This window comes from Aquila chrysaetos, chromosome 10 (genome assembly GCF_900496995.4).
Source record: "Aquila chrysaetos chrysaetos chromosome 10, bAquChr1.4, whole genome shotgun sequence".
NCBI classification, from domain to species: Eukaryota; Metazoa; Chordata; class Aves; order Accipitriformes; family Accipitridae; genus Aquila; species Aquila chrysaetos.
Window position 1 is genome coordinate 15,014,614 of NC_044013.1, and position 14,518 is coordinate 15,029,131.

At 35.8% G+C, this 14,518-nt stretch overlaps 1 protein-coding gene across 6 annotated transcripts in view; it reads right to left on the reverse strand.

Annotated features, from left to right (window-relative positions):
• Positions 1–14,518, reverse strand: part of ATP13A3 (ATPase 13A3) — a 61,164-nt gene that overhangs the window by 19,930 nt on the left and 26,716 nt on the right. For all 6 annotated transcript variants that reach the window (XM_030028607.2, XM_030028610.2, XM_030028605.2 and 3 more), the window contains 11 exons: positions 11,700–11,780; positions 9,803–9,872; positions 8,797–8,931; positions 7,925–7,997; positions 7,053–7,184; positions 5,848–6,027; positions 3,462–3,619; positions 2,610–2,798; positions 1,615–1,676; positions 880–1,030; positions 300–416 (listed from right to left, as the gene is read on the reverse strand). In XM_030028607.2, coding sequence (XP_029884467.1) covers positions 300–416; positions 880–1,030; positions 1,615–1,676; positions 2,610–2,798; positions 3,462–3,619; positions 5,848–6,027; positions 7,053–7,184; positions 7,925–7,997; positions 8,797–8,931; positions 9,803–9,872; positions 11,700–11,780 — 1,348 coding nt within the window. The remainder of the gene's footprint in view (positions 1–299; positions 417–879; positions 1,031–1,614; positions 1,677–2,609; positions 2,799–3,461; positions 3,620–5,847; positions 6,028–7,052; positions 7,185–7,924; positions 7,998–8,796; positions 8,932–9,802; positions 9,873–11,699; positions 11,781–14,518) is intronic.

Genomic DNA, 14,518 nt, shown 5'->3' on the forward strand with positions numbered 1-14,518 from the left:
AGCACCATAAGAATTTGGTAATGATACTAATATTAAAATGTATAAACTCAAAAAGCACTGCAGCACTTTATAACCAGTCCGTAAGGGTAATAATCAGACTGCTCACCTTGAAAGTGGCATATACTGAACCACGACCTTCAACAACAGTTCAAACATGTCTTGGCTATCTTTGCCATCAAAAACCACACAGTTTTGATCCTGTTTGAATTATATCAGCCTGAACCATAGCATGCGGTAAAATGTATTTGTTTAACATGAAGGATTACTTTAACTCAAAGAATGGTTTTGAATTTTTATACCATTTCTTGATTTGTTGCTTGCTTGGATTCTGGGAAAAGTTGTTTTGACGGTCGAACCACTGTCGGCATGATTCGATTATGAAGGGCTGTTTCCTCTTCAGTTGCTTCTTCTAAAATCTGTATTAAAAATAATCAACTAATTTATACATTCATTATCTTTGATATTCTCGTAATGTAATTTTCAGGAAAAAAAGACAGGCTTGGAAGTCAGCCCAAGGTGCAATGATCTTTCTAAACAAAATTTCCTGTGAGAATTAAGTGTCTTAATTTAGCAGTTAAGATCCACTTAGATATTTTACATGTTTATTATATGCATTGAAACTTTGCCACACACAACATCAGAAAGCAGTAAATTATCTCTTCAGATTCTTTCAATTCTATGAATTGTTGCACAGAACGCATTTTAGGAACATTTTCTTATTAAGACTTTCTTTGACACACAGGCATTGTCAAAAGCCCACCGTTTTACAGTTGCAGCTTGAAACAGCATATAATGGTTTATCTTGTATGTAACAGCGTAGGAAATTTCAGATTACTGATCTTAAAAAAGTTGCTTCTCTTGAAACAAGCAGACACTTACCCATCCTATTGCTTCAAACATCTTCAAATCAAGCGGATCCCCAGAAAGTACCCCTTCAATTTTTGTAAGGGAATGACAAGTTGCCATGCAAGCAACAAACTCAGACTTCAGCAAGCTCTCACTGCAAGCCCTCTCTTCCGGCAAAAGGAAACTAAAACAATGAAGTAATAATATACTTAGCACTATAATTATTTATTATGAGCCAATTCAAAAGGTTTGTTTAGATTAACAGAAGAAAATTGACTGCACAAGTCTCTTGTATTTTCACACATCACAGAAAACAGATTAAGACTCTGGGCTGAAAGCTTCAGAAGCAGCCACAACTTCTGCCTGCTTCAAAAACTGTGTTAATTCACTGTCTACTTTCATTCCTCATACAGAGGCCTCTTATCACTTTGTACTTAACAAAATTCGCTAAGCTAATTCATTTTAGCAGCCCAAGGAGTCATCACTTAGGAGGACAGGATTAAGGAAACATGCTATTCTTTAACTGCATCATTTCTGCAGTATGAACCTAATGAGTCTCTAGACTTTAACACATTAAATGCCACCTCAGCCTCATAAGATGGTTATAACTTTCACTGCACCTAAACCATATTTTCAGTTGCATTCTTACAGCTCATTACAGAAATGCAAACATATATGAGCTCACATTGAATTTCTGTTCTATTCTGCTGAAGCTGTTAAAGCACAACAAAGTATCATATTTGCTATCAGCTCTGAGCTTATCCTTACCGAGCATTTTCCACCCGTTGAATTCCCCAAAGATCCAAACCATCCTCAGTTAGTGTGCCAGTCTGCAAAATAAACCAAGGGGCATGGCAAGAAGAAAAAGCTTTCAGAAAGAAGTTACCCTCAGGTAAAGCAAAAATTAACAGCTAATTAATCAAATTACACTTGAACAATATATTTTATTTTGTTTTCACTTAAAAATCAAGACTTCGGGACAGGAAATACAGTATGTCCCTTGCTTTTTGCTAGTAACTAAGTTCCAACCCTGTAAAATAACTTTAAAAACCATTCAAAGTAATCATGCCCCTCCTTGGAGACAGGGCAAACAAAACAGACCCTTAAAATCCAAAGATGATAGCTTAACATCTCTATACTCAGGGGATGAGGGCAACAGAAAATAGGTACTAAACACTTAGTGCTACTTTCTTACATAGTTAAAACAGTAACTGGAATATATTTACAAGGGAAATAATAAATTTAGTGTGGGTACTTAAGATTTTAGATAAAAATCTAAGGAGGAAAATAAATTTTATCCAAGAATTAGCTAAAAGCAAAGGATTCTGGCCAGTGGCATTACTGTCTTTCACTCATGTTTCTGTTAAGGAATAATAACAAAATATGCTGGTTTGGCTTTTCATTGAAATAAATTAAAATGAGAAACAAGTCTGACCTCACACTTCAATTTTCCAGAAGTCTGTGTACTAAATAAAACTCTTAATAGACCCCAACTCTCACATTTCCGGGGTGCCAGTAGTAAGTTAGGACTTGGGAGTCTTGAGATAAGAAAGCAGCTCCGGAATATAACAACTTTTTATACCAGACTAAACTAAGTGACTTAACAGGTGGTAAACACCGAATACCTGGAAGCTAACAGCACAAAAATGATCTAACTTATATGAAAGTGATGAATTTTCCTGTAGTTGCTAGTCTATACAAATTCCCATTTAAAATACAATGCCTCTCCAGGCGGCAACACAAAGTTTCAAAATTCACCTAACCTTATCAAAACACACAAGATTCAGCTGGCCACAAATATTTATCCTTTGTGGGCTGATGCAGAAAATGCCAATTTTTTTCAGCCTTCTTTGTGCATAAACAATGCCAGCAGTCATGGCAGCAGGGAGCGCTGGAGGCACCGTGATAGTGATAATGTCAAGAGACTCTATGATGATGGTATGAGCCGGAACCTGCAATAAAGGTCGGAGTTAACAAACAAGAACTCACCACTTAAAGATTCACTATCTCACTGAAACATCACATTGCTGTTACCAAAAGCAAAATCCACACATTGTTTTCCCCAGTACAGCATGTTCTGGATTGCCCAGAAACCTAGCACAATCTTCACCCACCATCAGCAACCATGATAACCCACTCCTAAATTATCCACAACCCGTAACTTCAAGTTTTCACTTTTTCTCCTGCAAATATATTCCTTTAAAACAGTAACTGAATAATGCAAAATTTTTTGAAAGAAAAAAATTAGTTATCAGGTTATCAGTTATCAATTTATTGGTAAGGATTTTTTTTGCCTGCAGCATGCTTTAGATGTGCTGTGTCCTATTTCTTCCAACTGGATATCAGTCAGACAGTAATCTTACATATAATAAAGTCTACTAATTGGGTCAACAGAAATTGAGGTAAACTCAAATTTCACTGTAATATATTAAAATTCTGCTTCTCTGCTGAATTTTGTTCTCAGTAAGCTTCACCCTCTCGTTCCATTGATACAAAGTGAAGCAAAGAAATTTTCACTTAAAATCGAATTGTTTCTCATCATCTGAAGTGTGTTGGAAATCATGATCAACCCTCTTCTAAAATAAGGCAGTTCTGGACCAGAAATTAAAACATACCTCATTTAAGATGCTATTGACAACTGTGTAAAGAAACCCAATGCCTGCCACCACTACCAGAGACAGGAGAAACAAATAGGCATCTCTGTAGAGTTTAAAATCAGTTGGCTTTGGATATAGTATGGAACGAACAAGCTGTCCTTTAGCAGTACTAAAGCCTAGAAATAAAAAGAAGTCATTAAAAGCACAGACAAGAGCAAAGCTATTCAAATATATTTAAAACCCCAATGAAACTCTTAAGCTACTCATTTCATTAAGACTGTTTCTCAATATATAGTAACAGATGTTTTGCAATATTGTAATTAAGGTGCTTCAAAAATGTATGTGCACATCATACTAAGTGCTTCTCTCCCATGGCAAGGACATGCAGCTGATGCAAATGAACCCCTCTCCTACAGCAGCAGGTTTGACCTGGAAGAGATTGTTGTACTGCATTTTGTCCCCCACGGTGCAGAGCTAGTGGGTATATTTATTAGTTGTCTAATTAAGCCAGTCCTTGCAAAAAGAAAATGAGGTTATTCATAGAGTCCAACCTTAAGTACTTAAAAGGCAAATCTCTGCAAGCCCCCTTGACAGCCAGAAAGAAAGATTCAGAAAAAACTGCGGTGCACAGAGTCTTTTGGATAAACCCACCTCTTGATCGCATTTTGACATACACACTAACATATCCATGAACTGAGTTTCAGGAACAAATAAAAAGAATACATTTAGTTGATTGGTATTTTATGTATATTTCAGCTGTAACATCAAACATTTCATGTTAAAGGCATAACTCTGAAGAGTACTGTGAGTACAGTCCCAGCAGATCAATCTTATAACCTGATTTAGGACAAGATTGAGACTACATGTATTTGCACACAACCATATGGAGTTCTGCTCTCCTAGAATTCTTTCAAGGACTAAATTTTCTAGCGTCTTCAATTTTGTGGCATCCCCCTCCCTCAGAGAAAGGGATTTTTACTTGTATCTCACTAGGTAAGAATTACTTTCATTCTTACTATCGGACATCTTAGGAGTGAGAAACTACAAGCGCTGTGACATCTATCCAGTGCTGTGGAGTGGGAAATTCCCTAGTTGCCTAAAAGCCATTCCTGTAAACCAGACAGGAGAACAGAGAGGATTTTATATCCCTTTACTCCTCTCTCTATATATAGTCATAGCAGGAAAAGTGTACTTGTCCATATGTAAAATCTGAACAAGGTCCACAGAGCTAAATTCATCCTGTTTACAACATAGGATGACCTGTCATGGGCAAAGAGAAGATTTAAAAAAATGACTTCACATGTCGGGGCAGTAAGGCTCAAGTGTGTTGGAAGCAATTACAATTCTCCTTGTAAGAGTTCCAGACCATGGTTTCAGGCTTTAAAAAAAGCCAACATTATCCTTCCCACAGAATAGAAGTAAGTCTTCAGCAGTTTATTTCTGTTGCTGCTTTGGACCACCTATCTGTATATACACATCAGGCTGGGCACATAAAATTTCTTATTTAAGAAACAAAAGAAGTTGAGGTGGATATTATTAAAGGGAAGATGTGTTCCAGGGAAAGGAAATATTTTTCTTTGAAAAACAGACTAATAAAAGCCTCCAGAAAGACATTAATGAACTTAATAAAAAAATCAGAGCATTTACAGCTAAAATAGACTAACAGAAGGTGAACAGAAGACACCAGAGAAAGAAGAGGCTAATTAGGTTGAAGTTACTTGTTGGAAAACTTGCTTTAAATAGTATTCTAGTCAATGTAGTCAAATTATTCTATCCAATACTACTGTAGCTTGGATTATAGCTTACATTCATTTATTTTGTGGTGGTTTTCTTCAGATCATCTTTGTAAAGCAGAATCCCACAACTACATTAGTCTGTGCAATAGTTTTTAATAGAACATCTGTGTTATCTAAAACCAAGCCTTTAACATATTAGTATGAATAAACACTTCTGTAGAAAGGGCTAGGTCAAACACATTTTTTTAAGCAAATGTTATGTGCTTTCACAAAACTATGGGCAAAGAAAAACATCTGACATTGCCAATGACTCCACTAAAATAAGCCGTTCCCTGCTACCCAACCAATCCAATGGTATGATAAACCTTTTCAAAGAGGCATATGTAGTTGAACCAACACACCATAAAAGAAATCTAAAGTACCTGAAAATGCATTCAGGTAAGTTTTAAATTGATGCTAAAGACTGATTCACTTTCTTGCTTGCCAACTGATAATTTCCAGGCCATTACCTAGCTCTATTATTGTTGTATGACATTTATCAAATTATTTCGGGTATACACGTTTATCCAAGCTTAGCAACATTCAATACAATACTCCAAAGTATCAGTTGACATATACCTACAAAAGCAAGTAGTACATTAACAAGTGATAAACTCAACAATCAATACCTGTTCTCAGTACTAGAGCTTTGACCAATTCTCCAGTATAAAAACGGGTTTGAATGACATTGGTTCCACAGAACAAAGTATGCCGTTTATGCACTTCTGGACTGTATATTTCATCTCCCATTGCTTTCGGATATTCTGAAGGATTTGGTAGATTAATCTTTGTGACAGGAACACTTTCACCTTAAATGGAAAAAGAGTCTCTAAGCAAGATCAAATAAGAATAGACATTTCTTCCTTCACGACTTCAAGCAGAAAAATATAATCTCACTTCATCAGCACAAAAACAGACTTATAGAAGAAGCCATCTTCCTTTCAGCACGTTATTAGGTAGTCTCTCACCTGTCAGCCTCAACTCATCAGATTCCTTATCCAAATCCTATTTAACTCTATTTGTTATTCACCAATACAGCTTTTGTGCCTCTTACTTCAAATCAGATAGGCGTAAAATACAGTTCATTGAAAGAAAACAGGACAAGCTTCCTTCTCCTGATCCAAGGCCTCACCCCATCTTTACTCAGAAAAACTAGGAGCTGAAGAAATTTATTCTCAGCTCCTTTGGTGACCAAGTACACTCAAGCTAGGATTACAATCAATTTTTATCAGTTGCTAGCAGCAGCAAGGGCCTCAAGTATATTCAAAGAATTGAACATGATAAAACACACAATCTCTGAACTACAATATTCTAAACGCTGCCAGTTTGGACAGATTATACTAGGAATAACAAAAAATCCATCCTACTCACTGAAGCTGTCCTTCAAATACATCAGGTCCCTGGTTTCAGAGTATGCAGGCACAACGGGAGATAATTTCTGTTTTTAAATACAGCAGAACATTCTACTTACTACCTTCATTCTTGGAAGCAGCTAAAAAGTTTGGGCAAAAATTTTCTGAAGAAACACACTGCAGAACTCAATCTGCACTGAGAACACAAAGTCAAGAGGCAGGAAGACAAACTATCAAGAAGAAAGCTTTTCAACAAAAAACCATCACTCATTTTTGGAGTTGCCAAGCAGTACCAGGTAGCTGTTGCAGATAACCAGAACACAAGCACCTAAGTACTTAGGAGCATATATAATTGCAAGAACATACACATTTCAAGCAAAATAAACATATCCACTTCTGCTAGAATATACTGCAAGTTAAGCATGCACACAGGTATAACCTAATAGGTTTAGCCACACAAAATGGTACCAAGTTTACTTTACCTGTTAACATACTTTCATTTACAATGCAAGTACCACTGAGAAGTACTGCATCACAGGGCATAATTGTCCCATTAGATGGAATCAACATGATATCTCCAGGCACAAGGTCGGTGGAAAGGATTTCTTCTATTTCTGAGTATTAAAACACAAACAAGTTTACCTCAAAACAGCCACCATCTACAAAACCTGATAAAGATCCTCGCGGCCAAGGTCCAGATGGTAACAATTAAGCTTATACTCTATTTTATTAATGGCATTATGAAAAGTTTTTGAAAAGATACAGAAAAAGCCATTGATAAACCCAATTCCATCACAGATTATACTCTAGAACACATGGATATAGTTCATCATAACAAATGAAAGGAATCAAGCTTGTACAAAAGCTATTAACAATTAACTACAGTATAACTTCAGTATAAAGACACAAGTCCAACACAAATGCATGTCTTGCGAAACCTAACCAACTTCAGCTACTGTGGTATCCAAATGAGCAAAAATCCAGAAATCAATTTGCAGCCCCTGCTGGGTAATAAATTGTAATGGAAACCCAACACATGCATGTCTGGAAGCCAAAAAAGAAACTACAATGACAGTTACATATGTGGAGTAGTAGATAATGAGAAACAGGAATAAGACAAGCACATGATCTAGGAAAAAAACTGATACTCGCTAAAAACACCATCTAGAAGGGTAATCCCGAACAATTATTATCCTATCTAAATTCCACTTCGCAACTTCTTTTTCCCATGCAATTTTGCAAAGAAATGGAAGCATTTCAAGGTGATCAAAGAAAGAACAGATGCACACCAACTTAACACTCACACTTAATGAACAATTTAAACTCAACCTTCCAAACTGCCTGCGAAATTTACCTTGGTTTCCTCTGCAGACAGAAACCCTGACAATGCTGTGAGCTGCTACCATGTCATGTAACATAACATATTGCTGCAAAGGGGAGAAAACAGTTCATTATTTAAAAGCACAGGTTGTCTTCTAAATGCACGCTCTATCTCTACAAGTAGAAGTGATGAGATTCTTTACTAACATTCTTTTACAACAAAATGTTACTCAAAACATTCTCTTGAACATAGTTTAGGAAACCTACGGGCAAATAAAGCTAGAGTGCATCAACCTGTACAGTTCCTACTTTTAACGGCATTCTGGAAGCAAATACACACGCCACACAAAATGTTATAAAAATGTTTGGTCATTAACATACGTAAGTAAAAACTGCAGTAGTTGTATGAACTTGGATTAAGGTAAGGTGGGGGCGGGGGGGGTTTGTTTCTGGTCTGAATTCAGAGATTGCAATTTAAGGATAACTACTACTTTGACTTGAATCAGCTACAGCTAAGTCTACAGAGAAAAATGCATTGCCAATTTAACAATCCACACGTTTGGCTGGTGCTCAATTCTGTTGGACCTTTTCAAACAGAAGGAAACAATGGAATCCCTACTGTCAGTAAAACTTGGTACATAAACCTGTGTCAAGGTTTTATTTAAGTGAGGTAGTGTTTCTGTTATCTGAGGTCAACCTACTGATTCAACAGCATGGAAAGTCAACAGAGAAGGGTCTCGAAGGGAACTGTAAATCCAAATTCTTTCAGCTCAAAGAGGGAAAACCCACAGCAATATTCTACCTGTATACCTCTGAAAAATTCTTAAAGATTTGTAGGCAATTTCACATCAAAATAAACCAATCAGTAAAAAGCTGAAAAGATGCATCTTTTTTCTTTGAACTTACCTTTCTAATGGTGTAGAGTGAGCTAACAATGGATATTACAGACATGATCACAATTGCTAATGCATAGTAGTGATATTCATCAGTGATCCACAATATCACACTGAACAACTGAAAAATGTAAAAAGGGTTGAGAACCTAGAAGAGTGACAGAACATTAAAGTTACACCAAAAGGTCACATGCATTCTCTGTCAGAAGAGAGTCAGAATCATCCTCCTCCTCCACGGAGGAGATAAAGCTTTCTGTTCTTTATACATGATTTTTGTCTGTTTTGCCAAACCAATCCCTCTTTTTCACCACTTCCTCAACCCCTCAAAAGCACAGTTCTCACTAAAATAATACACGAATACATTTAAGTCTGTGTGCATTTTCCCCCTATACCTCAAAGCAAAATGATAGGAACATCTGATGCACCTTAAGTTACAATTCTTAAATTAATTTGGATGTTATTATCCATTTCTTATTAATAAATGCACTGACACCTCAAGTTCTTACTCTGTTAGTTCAGGTTGGAGAGTTTCTTTGTTCAAAAGTTTCTGTCATGCATTATTGTAGCACATGGATAACAACTCAATTATTCAAATCCACCTGGTACAAGGAAAATTGAACAAATCCAACAAAAGCATATGCAAGAACACGTTTGATTTGATGTGTATGTTGTAGTGTATAATCCCTGGGCTGATAATGGAGAACGCAATCAGTCATTTTATGTTTGAAATTAACAAGAAATAAGTAAGATGAATATCCTCTCAAAGAATTCTGACACATTTTCTAACATCCTTGCCAAGGCACCAGGTTGTGAACTCTGAAGAGCTTACAGCTAAGGCCTCTTAAGTTTGGAGAGCTCAAAAATAAAGGTCCATATTATTTTGCTTTACAGTGCTGGGCTCTGGGGGAAGGTTTCTGGTTTACGTTATTATTTGAAGACCAGTCCAATAATCATTGTACTTAAAGTAACTTTTAATGATATACTTTATTTTTTTCAATTTGTTAAAGAAAAGATCTTACCTCCTTAATCAGAAGCTTAAAAATGGAAGGCACTTTCACAGCAATTTCATTTACTCCATAGAATGCTTTTCTGCATTAAAAAAATAAAAATATCAAAAGACAGTTAAAATTTTTATTAGAAATCTTATTCACTTCAAAGTAATTCCATTAATATGAGAACGTATAAAATATTACTTAATCTGTGGCCCCTTTTATTTTTCATATTGTTTCAAAAGCTGTTCATCAAAAAACATTTACCCAGCGAGATGTTCCAATACAAAGATAATTATTTAATACTTCAATTTAAACTGTAACTTAACTTTTAGGTTCTTTCATAATCAGACTTCCCTGTAAACTGTGTATAGGTCCATGTTATTAAACATGTCATTCTGAAAGCCAATATGGGGTTCTCATTAACTTAAGCTCAAACAAGTGTTAACTCCTACCCTGCAGTAAGACACTGTCTTCATGGGTCTCTATCTTGGTTTTATTCTTAGCATGAAGAAAGGCAAATCATGAAAGAAGAGGCAAGAAACTAAGCACTGATGGGATCTGAGCTGGTTAAATTACATTGACATGAAGAAGCCCTTAAAGGATGGTCTTAAGAAAAAGGCTTTTACCGTAGGAAGAGACACAAATTGACAGAAAATGGAACTATGAACAAGCAGGTGCTTCCATATTTTGAACTCTAAGAACATCTCATTTGCAAAAAAACCATCCAGGAACGCAACAGAACCCAAACTAGAATAGTTTGGGTAGTGTATCAATAAGTTAAACACTAATAATTAAGTACATATCCACATTTTCACAATATATATTCCAGCTTGTTCTTCACATTTGAGAACAAAGAAATCCCTGAACTATGTACCATTAAAGTTACATTTTAAAGGTTTTTTTCTAGACTAAGTTCTTCTCTACCTACATACTTCAGCTGTGTCCCTTGACAGGCATATTTACACCATTAGTCTAAAATAGCATGTTAAAAAATTATTTTTTTTTCCCCCAGTTATTTCTTGTCAACCAGAATTAAAAGAAAAAGTGGGGAATGCATTTAGCCCCAGACAAACCAGAGACAGATCCATGCAAGCTATGGGACACATCTGTGATACTAACTAAGCTTTTAAAATGAAAGCCAAAGTCCTGAGACCTGGGAATTTTCAGCCTGATCTTCCTAAAATAAGAAATTAGTTACAGTTTAGGCCAGGTTTGCTGCTTCCTGGCATCCAAAGTTCCTTATTAGCCATCTAGCACACTATCCCCTCTCTCACAATGACCGCTAGCCAAGGATAGTAGAGAAAACAAGAAGCAGCAGAGCGATCTCCCTCAGCATTCCCTTCAAGCCTTCAACAATCTGCAGCTTGAGACAAACGAGCATCTTTCCAGCTAAAGAACTTTTAATGGACTTTTCCACTGGGAATCAGTCTATTTGCCTCTGAACCCACACATGCCCTTCAACAATGACAGTATGTTACGGTAACATTTATGTCACTTAAAGGCGAGCTATGTGGAAAAAATAACTACTTTGTTTTACATCAACTGCCAAATTTCGCTGTATACCTGCCAACATGGTTGAAAACATAAGTGCTTGCTATTCTGTTCGTACACTCATTGTATTTCAAAATGTTAAGTAGTAAATACAATTTCAGAAATATATTCTGAATTACTTTAAGCAATGGTTCCAATTCCCATGGTCTGTGTAGTTTGAGAAAAGTCAGTCAACACAATATCAGAGTCTAGCTCCAACTCAATGTCTAGGTAAGAAAAAACAAGAATTTCATGCATCTAACAGCTGCCTTTGAAGGAAATGTAAGAGCCTGTCTGTAAACACAAATCACTCAGTTGTCTTCTAGTTTTGTCAACACTGTGAGCACACGTAATGGAACAAAAACAATTCTTCCCTGAAATACTGTAGTATTACCTGTAATCATGCATTCCCTTTGTCAGTCCCGTGCTGTGTTCGTTATGAATTGAAGAACAGAATGTAGATTCATCTAGACCTCTGAGTAAAGGAAAAAGTCAATGAGTTATTTAACAAACCTGATATTTAAAACGAAGTCTGCAGTAATTCAAAAGAGCTAGGTCTTTGCCAAGAGTTACACTGTATTATAAAAGAACAAAGTCTATGGATTAATGTTTTTCCGGCTATTTTTGTCACAACTGCAGATACCAGTGAGATGTTAAAAGCAGTCCTCTTGTTGACACATCTTACTCTGTAAGATAGTCATATCTATTTCAATCAAAATGAAGTTACACTTCAAAAATGAGGTTAAATACTAGCATAACTAGTATTCAAAGGCCTCTAAAAAGAAAAAGTGAGCAAGTTTTATAAAACGTATGAAATCAATACAGATTAACATTCCTTCAAATTATCTTTATTTGCCTCTCAGTAGTAATGGAAGCATTTTTTAAAAAATTATTAATCAATTTATCAGATAAATCTATACTGAAGCTATTTTGCAGCATCTTACTATCAAAATTTTATCCATGACTAGGTAAAGTACAGTCTACATTTTAAACACTTCCTTTTTCTATACTGTGAAAGCAAATCCTAAAATTTAGAAGATCTGCAGATAAGCAAGCACACCTGAAACATCATTATGTTTACAGCTGTGGGATCATTTCAACTACCAAACTCATTAAATCAGACATATCATGCCCAATATCCAGGCATTTTCTCATGAACATACTTTGGATGCACAGGAAAACATCATTACCTTCCAAAAGGCTTTCACAGATGACATGACAAAACCAGCACTATTCAACACAAGTCTTTTTTTATATTGGACATCTATTAAGTTATCTACTAAAAAGGATTCAGAGTTGTCCCAGTGAAGAAAAAACTCTTTATTGTGCACATATAGTAAAAATTATTTCTATTCTCTAGAACACAGGGAAAGCTTTGAAAATCCGCACTATTGCAAAGGCTAGGACCGTGTTTCCAGCAACTTCTCATAAGAGAAGGTAAAAATGTTAATGTGTTAATCTGGCCATAAGTTTACAAAAGTTTCCCTAAAATTTTTCAAGTTCAAGGATTTTAAAATAACAAGTTTTAGATTAATAAATACACAATTCTCTGTTAATAACTGTGCCTTTCCTCCCATTCTATCCCAAATAAGTCAATTTTTCTTTTCCGGCACAAAAAGGAATATAACAGTGGGTTTAAGAAGGATCCCTAAAACTAAGTGCTTTATATGCAAATATGCATACCTATGTGTGTAATGTCCATGCAACGACAAAGCTTCGAGCAGGATGTTATTTGCTTTTTACAATACTGTTACAGTACTGAATTCCCGGGGCATTTAAAAAAATCCCTGTGTGCACAGTTTATTACATAAAGCACTCATCAACTCACTCTGAGATTCAGTTGACACTAGCTAAAACAAAACAGACATATGAGGTCAAAGTTGCATCCTCTTTGGCTATGTGACCAAGTCTGATTTAGTTTAAGAACAATTACACTTGCATTTCCTGTGTTTAAAACAGTGATCTTAACACTACATTATTTTTAAAAGAACAATGATATGAAACTCAAGCTCTCATAACCAAATTAGTTGCCCAAGAAATGTTAATTTGCTTCCCTTCTGTATTGTGCTAAGTCTTTAATTATGTGATCAAACTGTTCTGTCTCTGGATACTTGCATAAGTCACTGCACAGAGTGAATCTGCCTTCATGATGCAGTATTGTGCTTAGATCACGACTACAACTGTGTTGCTTGCCTTGGGGATTTTACTGTAAAGCCCTCAGTCTCATATACCATCTCTTTACAAATATTAACTTAATTCTCTACTATGTTATTAGGTAATACCGATTTCTGTTTTTTACATAAACTGAAGAGCAGATTAAAAGTGCCTCGATGAAGGACAAATTAAGACTTCTTTTCAGAATATTTATCGTAAGTTCAGCTATTATTTTGCAGGTGGTATCTAGTACTTCACTACATGATCATACCTCATTCACTTTAAAGAAAAGTTATAGCAAACTCTCATTCTTACTTGACCTTGTGCAAAAGTGACTTAGTACTCTACCAGTATCAGGTATGTCTCAGATCCAGCTGTTTCTCCTCTTTATTATCCAACTGTTAAAAAATGGTGACCAGCTCAGCTACAGTACCTGACTAAATAAGTGGTCAAGCTCAGTCATTGCTAATACATCAAACAAATGAAAGTTTAGCACATCAGCAAGAATGTGATTGAATAAATGCTCACATAACTTCACAGGCATATCTGAGATTTTTCCAGGGCTTATAAATTGGCTGAGTTATCACAAGAACATCAAAAGGAACAGTCAAACAGCCAACAAATGCCAAGTTTCAAGTCACTGCTTTAATTCTAAGGAACAACATTTTTTTCTAAACACGTGGAGTCGTATGATTTTTTTCCCATATCTGTTCTTAGCATAAAAGTATAGTTTTGAGGGTTTTTAATCTCATCTGTGGGAAATATGCCCTTTGAGCAGTTTAAATTAGCAACACTACAGGCATGAAAACAGGACCCTGTAATGCAAAATGACAAGCGTCACTACCTGCACCACTGTAATTCATGGGAGGCTTAACATAAAAAAAAAATGCATACAAAGCTTTAATTATTTACACATGAACTGGGACACTTCCATCCTCCCAGAGGAGGAGTGCTCAGTTTTGTAACTCCTTGTGTTATGATCATTTCTTTAAATTGCTGTCATCGCTGATAACTTTCCATACTATTATCACACACTTTTTTCAAAAACATAAGAAACAT